The 11,930-nt window shown below is 39.1% G+C and overlaps 2 protein-coding genes across 2 annotated transcripts; both read left to right on the top strand.

Moving 5' to 3' along the window:
* Nucleotides 1–675: 675 nt before the first annotated feature.
* Nucleotides 676–5,385, top strand: wee2 (WEE2 oocyte meiosis inhibiting kinase). Its single transcript, XM_079826025.1, has 11 exons — nucleotides 676–924; nucleotides 1,183–1,382; nucleotides 1,452–1,506; nucleotides 1,632–1,801; nucleotides 2,969–3,090; nucleotides 3,162–3,308; nucleotides 3,407–3,505; nucleotides 3,939–4,024; nucleotides 4,206–4,376; nucleotides 4,815–4,963; nucleotides 5,094–5,385. The coding sequence occupies exons 1-11, from the start codon at nucleotides 679–681 to the stop codon at nucleotides 5,227–5,229; spliced, it is 1,581 nt and encodes a 526-aa protein (XP_079682151.1). The 5' UTR covers nucleotides 676–678; the 3' UTR covers nucleotides 5,230–5,385.
* A 624-nt stretch (nucleotides 5,386–6,009) lies between these two features.
* bida (BH3 interacting domain death agonist) lies at nucleotides 6,010–11,925 on the top strand. Its single transcript, XM_079826026.1, has 4 exons — nucleotides 6,010–6,133; nucleotides 7,174–7,457; nucleotides 11,096–11,229; nucleotides 11,316–11,925. Exons 2-4 carry the CDS (start codon nucleotides 7,208–7,210, stop codon nucleotides 11,502–11,504), a joined length of 573 nt encoding a protein of 190 aa, XP_079682152.1. The 5' UTR covers nucleotides 6,010–6,133; nucleotides 7,174–7,207; the 3' UTR covers nucleotides 11,505–11,925.
* The last annotated feature ends 5 nt before the right edge of the window (nucleotides 11,926–11,930 follow it).

Below are 11,930 nucleotides of genomic sequence, written 5' to 3' on the forward strand. Positions count from 1 at the left end.
GCGACGATGAGCTCGTAATCACGACTTCAGAAGTGGGGAGTGGGAAATTTCCGATAGCACGTGAAGGCAGCTTGAAGGCAGCACAAAGGCTTGATACTAGTTAGCGGAGTTAATTGATGGAAGAGCCATTCCGCCCATAGTTAAAGGACCTCGTTAACTTTGACGCGCCAAGTTCAAGCGTGGTCGCCCATGAGCTCATCTCAGGGTAAGTTGGAGCTGTATTTATGTTCAAAACAGCGTAATAAGACCCTGGAAGCGATATATTTTGAAAGAGGAATCTGTATATGTTGCTATAGGCCCTATGCACAATAAACATATGAGGTCCTTTGAGGCCTAGCTTAGGAGACTGCTCTCATATAACATAATTCTGATTGTTTGCCAGTCATCTCTTTGTTTCAAACGCATATTGTGTAAACACGAAACTGCAGATCTCAATTGCTATAATTCATTTTAATAAACCCATAAGGCCTACACAAAATTACTATAAATTACTATAAGTAATTAGCCGTTAAAAATTACTATAAGTAATTTTATTGGCCATCTGTCACCCTTCTTTCTAGTTGTTGATATTGCATTGACTGCTAACTTACAGTAGTTGCCATTCTAAACCCCCCCCCCTTTTTTTTTATCTGTGAAAAAGTTTTTTTTCCTTTTCTTTTCTGATTGCAGTGGTCTAAAATGGCCTCTGTGAATGCATCGCAGCAGCACCTGAATTTCTCCAGCAGTGAGGAGGAGGACAGCAGTGACAATAGCTTTGATGAATGGGCACACAGAAGTGTTTCACTCAGAAGCCCCTGTCGGACGCCCCGGATACAGCGCCACCGCACCAGGAGTATCACGGTTTCCCCTTCCATCCCTACTTCTCCCATACCGTATGCTGCGTGGAAAAAACTCCGGCTTTGCGACTCGCCCAGTACACCAAAGGTAATCTTCCAGCGTTTAGTTTCATGTTAACTTCGATGCAATGACAGTCTACCCAGACAGCAACATAGTGTCGGTTCAGATCCGGGCCACATCTGGTACATGTAGATTCAACACGTACTACCAGATGTGGGCCAGATCTGAACCGACACTATGTTGCTGTCTGGGTAGTCTATGCTTTTGTATCAGCAATCCCAATACATTTGACCCTATAAAGATTTCTATTTACTGTTTATATCATCTAACTTCCTCCACTTGCAGAGTTTGCTATCAAAATCAACCCTTCCTTGTTCTAGCAGCAAGCCGTGTCGCAGTCAAAGATTCCTTTGTTTGCCTAATGCTTTTGACCGCGTGCCCTCAGTGAACGTTAACCCTTTCACACCTGACACGGTGCGCAGAAACCGTGAACACCACAAGAGGAAGAGCAAAAGGAGTGATGATTATGAGGATGATGCACAAAGGTAACAATTTCTATAAGCAATGCCCATTGTGGAACTGGATTTACATTGAAGTACCTTTTATTTCAACAGATCTCCAGACACTCAGAACTCATCAGAGGATGAACATTTCTTCCTCCCCTCAAAGGTACAGGTTCAAACACCATAGTTTATCCTAGTCTTTTATGTAGTGGGTTTATAAGACTTCATAATCCCGCCGGAAGCTTTGGCAAATCTGTGTTCTCACATGGTCTCCCATCTGTTGGCCTTTAGAGGCCAGCAGTGTCATCCCGCATGCTGTCACGTTACGAGAGCGAGTTTCTAGAGCTGAGCTGCATCGGCGTGGGCGAGTTTGGTTCCGTGTATCGATGTGTGAAGAGACTGGATGGTTGCATGTACGCCATCAAGCGCTCGCGCAGGCCAATTGCAGGCTCTGCCAATGAGTGAGTCAGCACTGCCACAGTGCTTACTGTTTTTCTTTTTCCAAAATGGACCCTTTTCACATTTCTGGGGTTCGACATAGTTGGGTGTACTTTATAATGGTGGCCGGAAGACGGCAGCAAATATAATTTGTGTATTCCCATTTGTTCCGATAGCCAATGAAATTTCCATGACTTTGCAAAAGAGGGAAAAATATACACTCTTAAAAAGAAAGGTTCCCTGAAGAACTTCAATTTTTGTGATATCAAATTCAAATTTGGAACACAACTTGGTTAGGCATATGGCTTTGATTTTATAGTAATTTTAGAGTGTATATTTTTTTTGTAAAATATTTTTTAAACAATTTTATACAAAATAAAATATTTAGTACAGTATTTTTCATTTACAGTAAATTTAAACTACTTATTTTGAATTGCTTTCACTTCAGCAATAATCTACAGAGTGTCTTCTTTAAAACAAGACCAAACTTGAAGCATTCTTGAATTACAGCCCTGTAAGTTTGGATGGTGTATTCTCAAAAAGGGGGGTGACAGTGGAAAAAGGTTCTTTAGAATAAAATGTTCTTCACACTAAGAATAATTTTATTTTTATGTATTTAAATAGAACCGTTCACTGAAGGGTTCTTTGGGGAACTTTTTAAGAGTGTAGAGAGCGGGCTTACAGCGGTCAGAAGAGAGAATGTCAAATTTGCTGTCATTCCCTCAGCCGTTGTATTAGGAAGCGGTACTAATTTAAAGGTAATATAACGAGTTATGAGTATAGCATTATAAATGTTACTTATTTTTTTATTTTTTTTAAATGAAATAGATTTGCGATATTGATAATTGTGGAAATGTGTCATCACAGTCTGTGAAAAGGGTCCATTTTAAAACCTACTATTTGTATTGGTGAACAATTCTATCCCCAGTTTCAAGGACGAGGATTAAGCTAGTCCCATACTAAAATGCATGTTTGAGCAGTTTTGGTTGAAAGCAACTTGCACTGACATGTATTAAAATATGCCAGTGCCATCATCTTGTCTCAAGATGTACACCAGTAATGTTAAAGCTACTTAAATGTCCTAATTGAACTTGGGCCTAATCCTGGCTTAATATCTTAGGTTAAGATTTTTGTGATTCCTTGTTGAATCGTAGACCTTATTAATGTAAAACAAGTTCCTTTTCTTTCAGGCAGTTGGCCTTAAAGGAAGTGTATGCCCATGCGGTGTTGGGCCATCACCCTCATGTTGTCCGATACTACTCCGCATGGGCTGAAGATGACCACATGATTATACAAAATGAGTACTGTGATGGTAGGACAGAAGATCACAATGCAACAGATGTTTTTTTTAATTTTATTTAACAATGTTTTTTGGTCTTGTAGGTGGTAGCGTCCATGATGCTATAACTGAAAAGGGGGAGCAAGGGGAGTACTTCACAGTTCCTGAGCTAAGGGATCTGCTCCTACAGGTCTCCATGGGGCTCAAGTACATCCACAGCTCAGGCCTAGTGCACCTTGACATTAAACCCAGTGAGTTTTGTCTCTTTCATTGTTTTTCCACATGCATCTTCCACTTAATGAAAAGTTGGACTTTTTGACTCGCATGCTTAAATTTCTGTCGTTTTCAGGTAATATTTTCATCTGCTGTCGACCCAGCTCGAGTGCGGGTGGAGAGGGAGATAGTGAAGAAGAGGATGAAAGCCCTTCTGGGGTTGTATATAAAATTGGTAGCTTTTTATTTTTTTTAGCATTAAATATTTTGCCAATCATTATTACATATTCATGTCTTTAGTGATCCGGAAGGTTTATCTAACAATGATGGATCTCTAAACTGTCCAAATACTAGTAGGCGAAAACATAACTTAAATTTTGGTAACTGAGCTCGGTATGCTGTTCAGGGTGATAAATTAGATTTGTCATAGTAAAGTTCTTCAGCAACAAGTTGCCTCACGATTATTTCAGCCAAACAAATTTAGCATATTGCTGTTCTAGCATAATTTTTGGTCATGGTAAAGTCTGTCCAGCTGACATGTTTACCTGTTGTGTGCACAAAATGGACACTGACACCGTCAAAACCAGCCATCAGAGAAGTGAAAATGAAATGTCACTGTTTTGACATGTATCATTATTAGCTAGTATCATGGATCTCTTGTTCTTTAGGTGACTTGGGTCATGTAACATCCATCTCAAGCCCTCAGGTAGAGGAAGGGGATAGTCGTTTCCTGGCCTATGAGGTCCTGCGAGAGGTACAATATCTGTTTGAGCTATCACGGGGTGTTCAGTTTGCTGCAGAGGTTATCTTGTATACAATGGCTATGAATGTCAAAACAAGATAATCGTGGACCAACTATTGCTGTGACTATGTAACTATTTATTTATTTATTTTTCTGGCTGCATTTTGCTTTTTTATTTATTTTTTATTCACAGGACTACACGCATCTTCCTAAAGCAGATATTTTTGCGCTGGGCCTGACATTGTTGTTAGCTGCTGGAACTCCACCACTTCCTCAGAATGGAGACAACTGGCATACCCTCAGGCAGGGTGAGCTACCCAGCCTGCCCCAGGAGTTACCAGCACCCTTTAAAAACCTTTTAAAGGTACTGTTTTAGTATGCACATCTGACTGGTTCATTTTGGTTTGTTTGGTTTCCTTAATAATCTGTTTACTTCATATCAGATTTTCAATCTTGACCTCAAAGACTGAATGTATCTATTATAAGAAAAAAAACCCTCCAAAACCACCAGCTTATTCATGAGAGTTCTTCTGAATTGCATAGGACTTTCATGAGAGTTCTTCTGAATAACAGAGGACTTCCTCCTCTCATATTGTATTAGACTTTCATTCCACCAGCAGAGGGCATAAAACCAACTATCACGTAATGCTGAAAAATAGTTTCGATTCATTCCTCTGCTATTTTGAAGAATTCTCATAAATGTGCTGGTGGCTTTGAAGTTTTGTTTACCATGGACTCATACATTCAGTCTCTAAAGACAAGATTGAAAACCTAATATGGACAATACATTTGTATTTGATAGACAATGTTAGATCCTGATCCTGCTACAAGGCCTTCTGCATCTGCGTTGTGTCGGCATGATGTACTGCGCAAGGAGAGAGCCGGCAAACTGGCTTCACAGCTTCGCAAGGAGCTAAATGTGGAAAAGTTCAGAACAGCTATGCTGGAAAGGTGAGTTACCTGGCATTATACTATTCTCTAGTACTATTTTTCATAAGGTAGCTCTACTTGTATTGTTTACCTCCTTGCAATAATCACTTATGCTGAGGTATCTATTGCAATGCCTTTTATTTCTATTTAGAGAACTCAAGGAAGCTAGACTGGCTGCTACCTCACCCCAGCAGTCATCCCAACCAGGGTCTCTTCCGAGAGCTGGGAGGAAGCTTGTGGGTAGAAGTGCAGCCCGTTCCATGAGCTTTGGCTTCCCTGGATACTAGCACTGAATTTGTCATGTACTGCATGTCAACATGCCTACAAACACTATTTCTGGAATGCAATAGTCAGATACTTCTGTATTACTCAGCATGTCACTGGTAAAAATGGAACTTCAGATCCTCTTTTTGAACCTGACTCATGTCAAAAATGAACACTGCCACTGCTGTTTTATATGGTGCATGAATCGGCACATATTGAGGTTTACTCTTGAATGCCAAATTTATCTTGTCAAATAACCAGTGCATTTTAATTGTAAATAAAGTTTTTTTTTATGTTTTTCTGAGTGATTCTGTGTAATGTACAGCACCTATTCACCTTCAAATCTGCTATAGTGATTCAGCAACAAGAGGCATTTTAGAAAAAGATGGCATTTTAGTATGACTGCGGAGATCCTCCTAGAAGAGAAGGGGTACCAGTATGCCTTAAATGTAGTTAAATCAGCATAATTAAGATATGCACAGCTTAAACCTGACATATTTGTGAGTTTATTAATAGTACATTTCTCGGCCAGCTCCTCAGACTTCCTTATCTGGCAAGTGCAGTCTAGCAGAAGGGGAAATTCGTTTCCAAAAACCCCTTTCTCCCAAAGTGCAGATCAGTTGAAAAATGTTATCATAAACTGAGACACTTTTTTTTTTAAAGTCTGTTTAGCTTTGCGTTCTCAGCGGGTTAGTTAAAAAGTCAACTCTAATTTGAATGCCTTAACTTTTAATAAACAGCAAGAATAATATCTAAATGTTTTCAGACTTCACACTACCAGGGAAATTCCGCCAGCCATTAGCCACGCCCTAGTACGTGACGCGTCACTTGTGCAATAAGAAGGCGGGGATTGAAGCGTCACGGCACTATTCGTTGTTTGTTTTTTGTGGAGATAATGCTTCACCGGTATTTTGACTGAATGTTTACGTAAGTAACGAATCTTTCTTCTTTCACTCAAAAGAAAATACAGTCGATAGGTGTGTATATATATATATATACACGATTCCGAACATTTGCGTCAATGTTTTTTTTTAAATATAGTATTAAATTAGCACACCTTCCCGGTATTTTTGCTACTAACGTTAGATCGTAGCCTTATCATGATTTGTTTCGATAATGTTATTACAGTTTATGCCGTTCCTTTAAATATAAACACCCATTCACGTATTACTCTATTTTATTTACCTAGTTTAACGTTAACTTACCTAGTCAAATATTTCACGCTTCCCTCGGTTTGACTAAACTTTCCTGTTAGTGCAGAACTGCACGTGATATTAATGTTCAGAAATGTGCTGCATCTTGCTGGTATTTATTTATTTTGACTGCGTTAATCATTGAGCTTCATCTGGGTGTCATTTGTGTGGTTCCTAGCGACTTCAATTTTGATCTTACTTTGTTTTTATCTGAAAATTCTGAAACGGACCTTCGGTACAAAATGGGGGGATCAGCTAAACGCGCTGTATACAATAACATTTGTATTCTAAACACGTCACTAAGACGTACAATTAGCCCAAATCCTCAATAATACACCGAGTAATGTTAGCTAGCACTAAGTTCACATGTAAGTTATGTTTTCTGGTTTGAGTTTGGATATTTCATCATCTTATTACAAGCCAACCTTCGTCAAAACCATGAACTAAGTTTAATTTTTGCGTTTATTTAACCAACTAAGTTATAGCTAGCTATAGGCTTGTTTTTGTGTAGCACGATATACAACATATGATAATATTTAGGTGTCTGTGTAACTTAAACAGGGGAGCAGTGCAAGGTCATAGGTTCGATTCCCATGGAAAGCATGAACGAATTTAGGCCTCAGGCTCTAGATATATATATATAATATAATATGGTAAAATATTGTGATTGTGAAAATATGTTGATCAGGCTATATATAGTCTGGAAATGTATTACCCTGTCTTTTGTTTTTGTCATGATAATGAAACTGCTTTTGTGTTTCTCTTTAATTGCAGAGCACCTGCATGAGGCACTGCACAGGTTTGGGCAATGGACCCCAACAGAAACTTAAATGTTCCTCACTGTTCCCTGCTGCTCCTTTCCTTCTTTGAGCAAAAAGGCTGCCAAAATAGTGAGCTTAAAAGTGAGCTTGATGATCTTGATGAACAGCTAAAGCTGCCTACCAATCACACTTATATTGAGAGCGATGGAGATTTGCAAACGGATGGACATAGTTTCTCTGTCACCTACAGAGATCTTTTACATGAACTTCAGAATCAAGTTCAGCCTCAACTGCCAGGTATTTTTACTGTTATCTTATTATTTACTCTCATCTTATTTCACCTTAATTGATTCCAGTAAGCCAATGATTATGTTCATGTTACGGCTGATAACTATAGAAGCTTGTTTCCATCATGGAATAAAAAAAGGCAATTCTGACTTTATATCTTACGTTTCAAATTTTTTTTCTTGCAATTGTGAGTTTACATCAGAATTGTGAGATTTTTGGCCGGTTTCTCAAACAAGGCTTAAGTCTAGTCCTTTTTTTCATCATGTTTGAGCTGTTTTAACTGAAAGCAACTTGCACTGACATATCTGTATATATGCCAGTGACATTGTTTTGTCTCAAGATGCATATCAATAATGTTTTATTTTTATTTTTATAAAAGCTACTTACATGTCCTAATTGAACTAAGGCCTAATCCTGGTTTAAGCCTTGTCTCTGAACCCAGGCCATAAAGTTGCAATTGTGAGAAATAAAGTCAACTCACAATTTTGACTTTTTTTTCCTCTCAATGGCAAGTTTATATCTCTTTATAGCTCGCAATTCTGACTTTATATCTCACAGTTCTGACTTTTTTTCTCACAATACAGACTTTTTTTTCTCAGAAATGTGAGATATCTCCTTGCAATTGCAAGTTTATAGCCGCGTTTCCACAGCAGGAACTAGGGACTTTGGGATGGTACTCGGTGTGTTTCTACCACAGGAACCAGGGTCTAAATGAAGTTCCGGGTAAATATTTCCCCCTCCAAACGGCCCGAGGTAGTACTTTTTCAAAGTTCAGGAACTTTCGTGGGTGGGACTTGGGCGCTGAACATACTGATTGGTTGAGCTCATGCAGCATTATATATCAGTCTTGCTCTTTCTGTCCGATGGCGCGCGTTGTCTCAGCAATCGCACGGTCAATGTCCGTAATAGCTGATTATAACATACGTTGTCTTATTTTAAATCTAGCTTTCAGAATACGCTTTAGTATCAGTGCTCGTCTGTTTTCCGCTGTTTTGTTAATTACATATTTTGTAAACCAATACATAACTAGCAAAAGCAGCGCTGCTTGCATCTCCTCCATACTTGGTATTGTTGCGGACAGTATCGCACAAAAAATGATTACTGTCCGTCGCTGACTGGGAGGAGCAGTCGCACGCAGTCCCACGTCTCTGGACTAATTTGCCTAATCTTCATGGTAATTTAAACCGCAGTGGAAAAGCAGACAGTAGCAGGTCTGGGGGGAAAAAACTTCCTGGCACAAATTGTTCCGGGTAATTTAGGTGGAAACGGGGCTAATATCACACAATTCTGAGGGGGGAAAAAATCTGAATTGCAAGATTCTGACTGCAAAATTCTGTGTTTGAATCACAATTTCGAGGAAAAAAAGTGGGAACTGCGAGATGTAAACTCGGGATTGTGAGAAAAAAGGTTAAAATTGTGAGATGAGTTTTTTAAATAATTATTCACTGGTGGAAACTGAATTTTTTTTTTTTTCTGCATCGGATATCGGAAACTCTCTCCAAGACGATTCAATGTTCCTATTATTATACTTGATCTGTAGATAAAGTTCTATGGTTTTGCATAAAAGGACTTTATCTGGCTGGAGTTTATTGCCGTTTCACATGTTACTTTCTCCCAGGTGTCTGTTTGATCACAGCACTGAGGTAGAGAGCACAACATTTTCAACTAAATATCCAAATAAATTTAATTACTAAACTAAATGAAATACATCAACTAAATAACTGATCTGCCCACATTGTCACTGTATGATAATTGAAATGAGCTGATGACATCACCGTTTTCTCCAGAGCGGCTGTACAGCCGAATCAAATTCTGTTGCATTATTTTCCTGTTTAACACTGTGAAGCTGCTTTGAAACAATCTGCATTGTAAAAAGCGCTTTTTAAAAAAATGTTGACTTGACTATAATTGTTCTTCTCCCACACTTAACTGAAATTTAAAACCGCTAAAAGAAAAGGCTCAATAAACTATTGCATAGATGGAGGCAAAAAAGGCGGATCGGACCACCCCTACTGAAAATATAACAAGCAAAAATGTTTTTGCTCAATCTCAAATCAACAATATTTTTAAAGGTTTAGTTCACTTCAAAATGAAAATTTCCTGATAATTTACTCACCCCCATCTCATCGAAGATGTCCATGTCTTTCTTTCTTCAATCGACAAGAAATGAAGTTTTTTTTTAGGAAAACATTCCAGGATTGTTCTCCACATAATGGATTTCAATGGCAACCAACGGGTTGAAGGTCCAAATCACTGCAGTTTCAAAGGGCTTAAGAGGGCTCTGCACGATCCCAGCCGAGGAATAGGGTCTTATCTAGCAAAACCATCTGCCATTTTCTAAAAAAAATAAATGAAATTTATATACTTTTTAACCTCAAATGCGCAACTTCGGTGTTGTTCTTCTTCACGATGTATGACGTCATCACGTCGGAAAGGTCATGTACCAAAAATAAAGATAAAACAACGATGTCGGACAATTTTAAAGTTGGCGGAGAACATGAGTTTTTCAGCACTGGGTCGGTACTTCCACGTACGTGACCTTTCCCGACGTGATGACGTCATTCATCGTGAAGAAGAACAACACCGAAGTTGCGCATTTGAGGTTAAAAAGTAAATAAATGTAATGTTTTTTTTTTTAGAAAATGGCTTCGCTAGATAAGACCAAAGACAGTAAAAGAAATGGACACAGCGACCCCATAGACTTCACAGAGAAAAAATGAAGTCACGTAGAAGCACTCACTTCCTGATGGCTGAGCGTACTGCGCAGCCTCAGACTGAGCTTGAAGACGTAGATTTGACGTGAGCAACCTGTCTGACAGTGGCAAGTCTTCTAGTAGTTGTGCAAAGTTAAATCTGAATCACGTTGTTGAAATATTTTATCCCGTTGCTTTTGGCTCTCAATGGGCTTCTCCCCATGCTTCTCCCTTGACTATATGCCTCCACGTCCCCCCGATTGCCTCATAGACAGCAAAAGATTGCGTGCGAGTTTCTCCTCCTGTCTATACGGTAATTTCTCAACTATGCGCCGGTTGTCGCGTGGTTGTGACGCAATCATTAGCCTATTTTTACAAAAATGGCTTCTATGGGGCGATAGTGTAAGATACAAGGTAATGGAGCCTTTTATACACTGTCGTGTTTCTTAAAAAATAAACAATGGTCAAATGGAGTTTTTAAACACCTCAGATGTAAAGTTATTTGCTGTCAAAGTGACGCCAAAATGAATGGGAGTCAATGGGATGCTAACAGCAGGTGATGGCTTGGTTAGCAAAGGCCGCCCCTATGGAAGGTACGCTTTCCGGGTGTAGGATTACCCCTTGGATAAGACCAAGCGGCAACCTCTTCCAGTTTATCTTGAAGCCAATACGGAAGTGACTTAAACTGCAATTCATCGACTGACCACTAGGGACATGCTCTAGAAGGGAGCAGAATCTCATTGAGCCCCATGTTAAAATCCCTAACTTTACAGCAGAAAAAGTTTTAGGTTTACAGCCTGGTACAAATTGTGGTTTTGGTCTATACGGCTAACTTTGCCCTTCATGACAACTGTGAGGGGGGGAAATTTTGATTTTTAGTCATATTAAAACTACTATATAATTTTTGCTGTTGTCTGTGTTGGTTAACACCGCTCTAATCTATCTCCATTTCAGTCAATGCTGTAGAGGCACAGGCAGCAAGGGAAATGGCTGCAGAGTTGATCAGAATTGCAGACCTGCTTGAGCAGAGAGTCCTGTTACAAGCCGCTGAAACTTTGACCAAGAAACTGGGCACTTGTCCCACGCAGGTAAGACGAATGATTCCGAGCATGGTAAACATGGCATTATTTAACACTCATATCCCAATCCCACAATATTCCTTTAACCTTTGCAGTTTTGGTCCACACATCTATCTGATGGCGTGCAGGGCTTACTTCACCAGGTGTCTGGAGCCAAAGAATTTAAGAAGGAATTTGTCGAGATGGCCTTCACTTTTGTGCTCATGAAGACAGTGTGTGAGCATGCGCCCCGGTTTCTGTTCAACCTTTATGGCACTGTGGTGCAGTATTTCGGATCCCGCTGATCCCCGATGAGATCTGTGTATGTTTGTATAAATCAAATTTGAAAGTTTTTGCCTTCTGTATAAAATTTAAAAAAACGTTGCAAAGACAAATGTCTTTATCCTTTGTAGCAATTATTTTGATTGTAAAAGTTTCCTTTTTTAAAAACATTGTTTTTCATTACTTTCATTGTTTAATACTGTGTGAAACAAACATTTTTTTTATGTTAAGTTTTATGGTTATGCATTGTTTCTTTAACTGCCATGGAAAATCAATGTCATGATTAACCAGGAATTTGTATATTAAATCAAACTAAAGAGAAAATGTGCATGATTCATCTCTCTTCTCCGTAATTGTCACAACCTGTAAGGGATATCACATGATCACCTGTTCTTTTCATGTACCACATGAGTCATACCAGTACAAATTAGAGGAACCACACTTAGTTT

The sequence above is a fragment of the Gobio gobio genome (genome assembly GCF_949357685.1).
Source record: "Gobio gobio genome assembly, chromosome: 9".
Taxonomy (NCBI): Eukaryota; Metazoa; Chordata; class Actinopteri; order Cypriniformes; family Gobionidae; genus Gobio; species Gobio gobio.

What these genes read in the sequence shown, in the direction of transcription:
- wee2 (XM_079826025.1), top strand. Translation starts at nt 679, where the DNA reads ATGGCCTCTGTGAATGCATCGCAGCAGCACCTGAATTTCTCCAGCAGT. An exon ending in TATGAGGATGATGCACAAAG is followed by an intron (nt 1,383 to 1,451) that starts GTAACAATTTCT and finishes TTATTTCAACAG; the next exon opens with ATCTCCAGACACTCAGAACT. An exon ending in AGAACAGCTATGCTGGAAAG is followed by an intron (nt 4,964 to 5,093) that starts GTGAGTTACCTG and finishes ATTTCTATTTAG; the next exon opens with AGAACTCAAGGAAGCTAGAC.
- bida (XM_079826026.1), top strand. Translation starts at nt 7,208, where the DNA reads ATGGACCCCAACAGAAACTTAAATGTTCCTCACTGTTCCCTGCTGCTC. An exon ending in AGTTCAGCCTCAACTGCCAG is followed by an intron (nt 7,458 to 11,095) that starts GTATTTTTACTG and finishes TCTCCATTTCAG; the next exon opens with TCAATGCTGTAGAGGCACAG. An exon ending in TGGGCACTTGTCCCACGCAG is followed by an intron (nt 11,230 to 11,315) that starts GTAAGACGAATG and finishes TAACCTTTGCAG; the next exon opens with TTTTGGTCCACACATCTATC.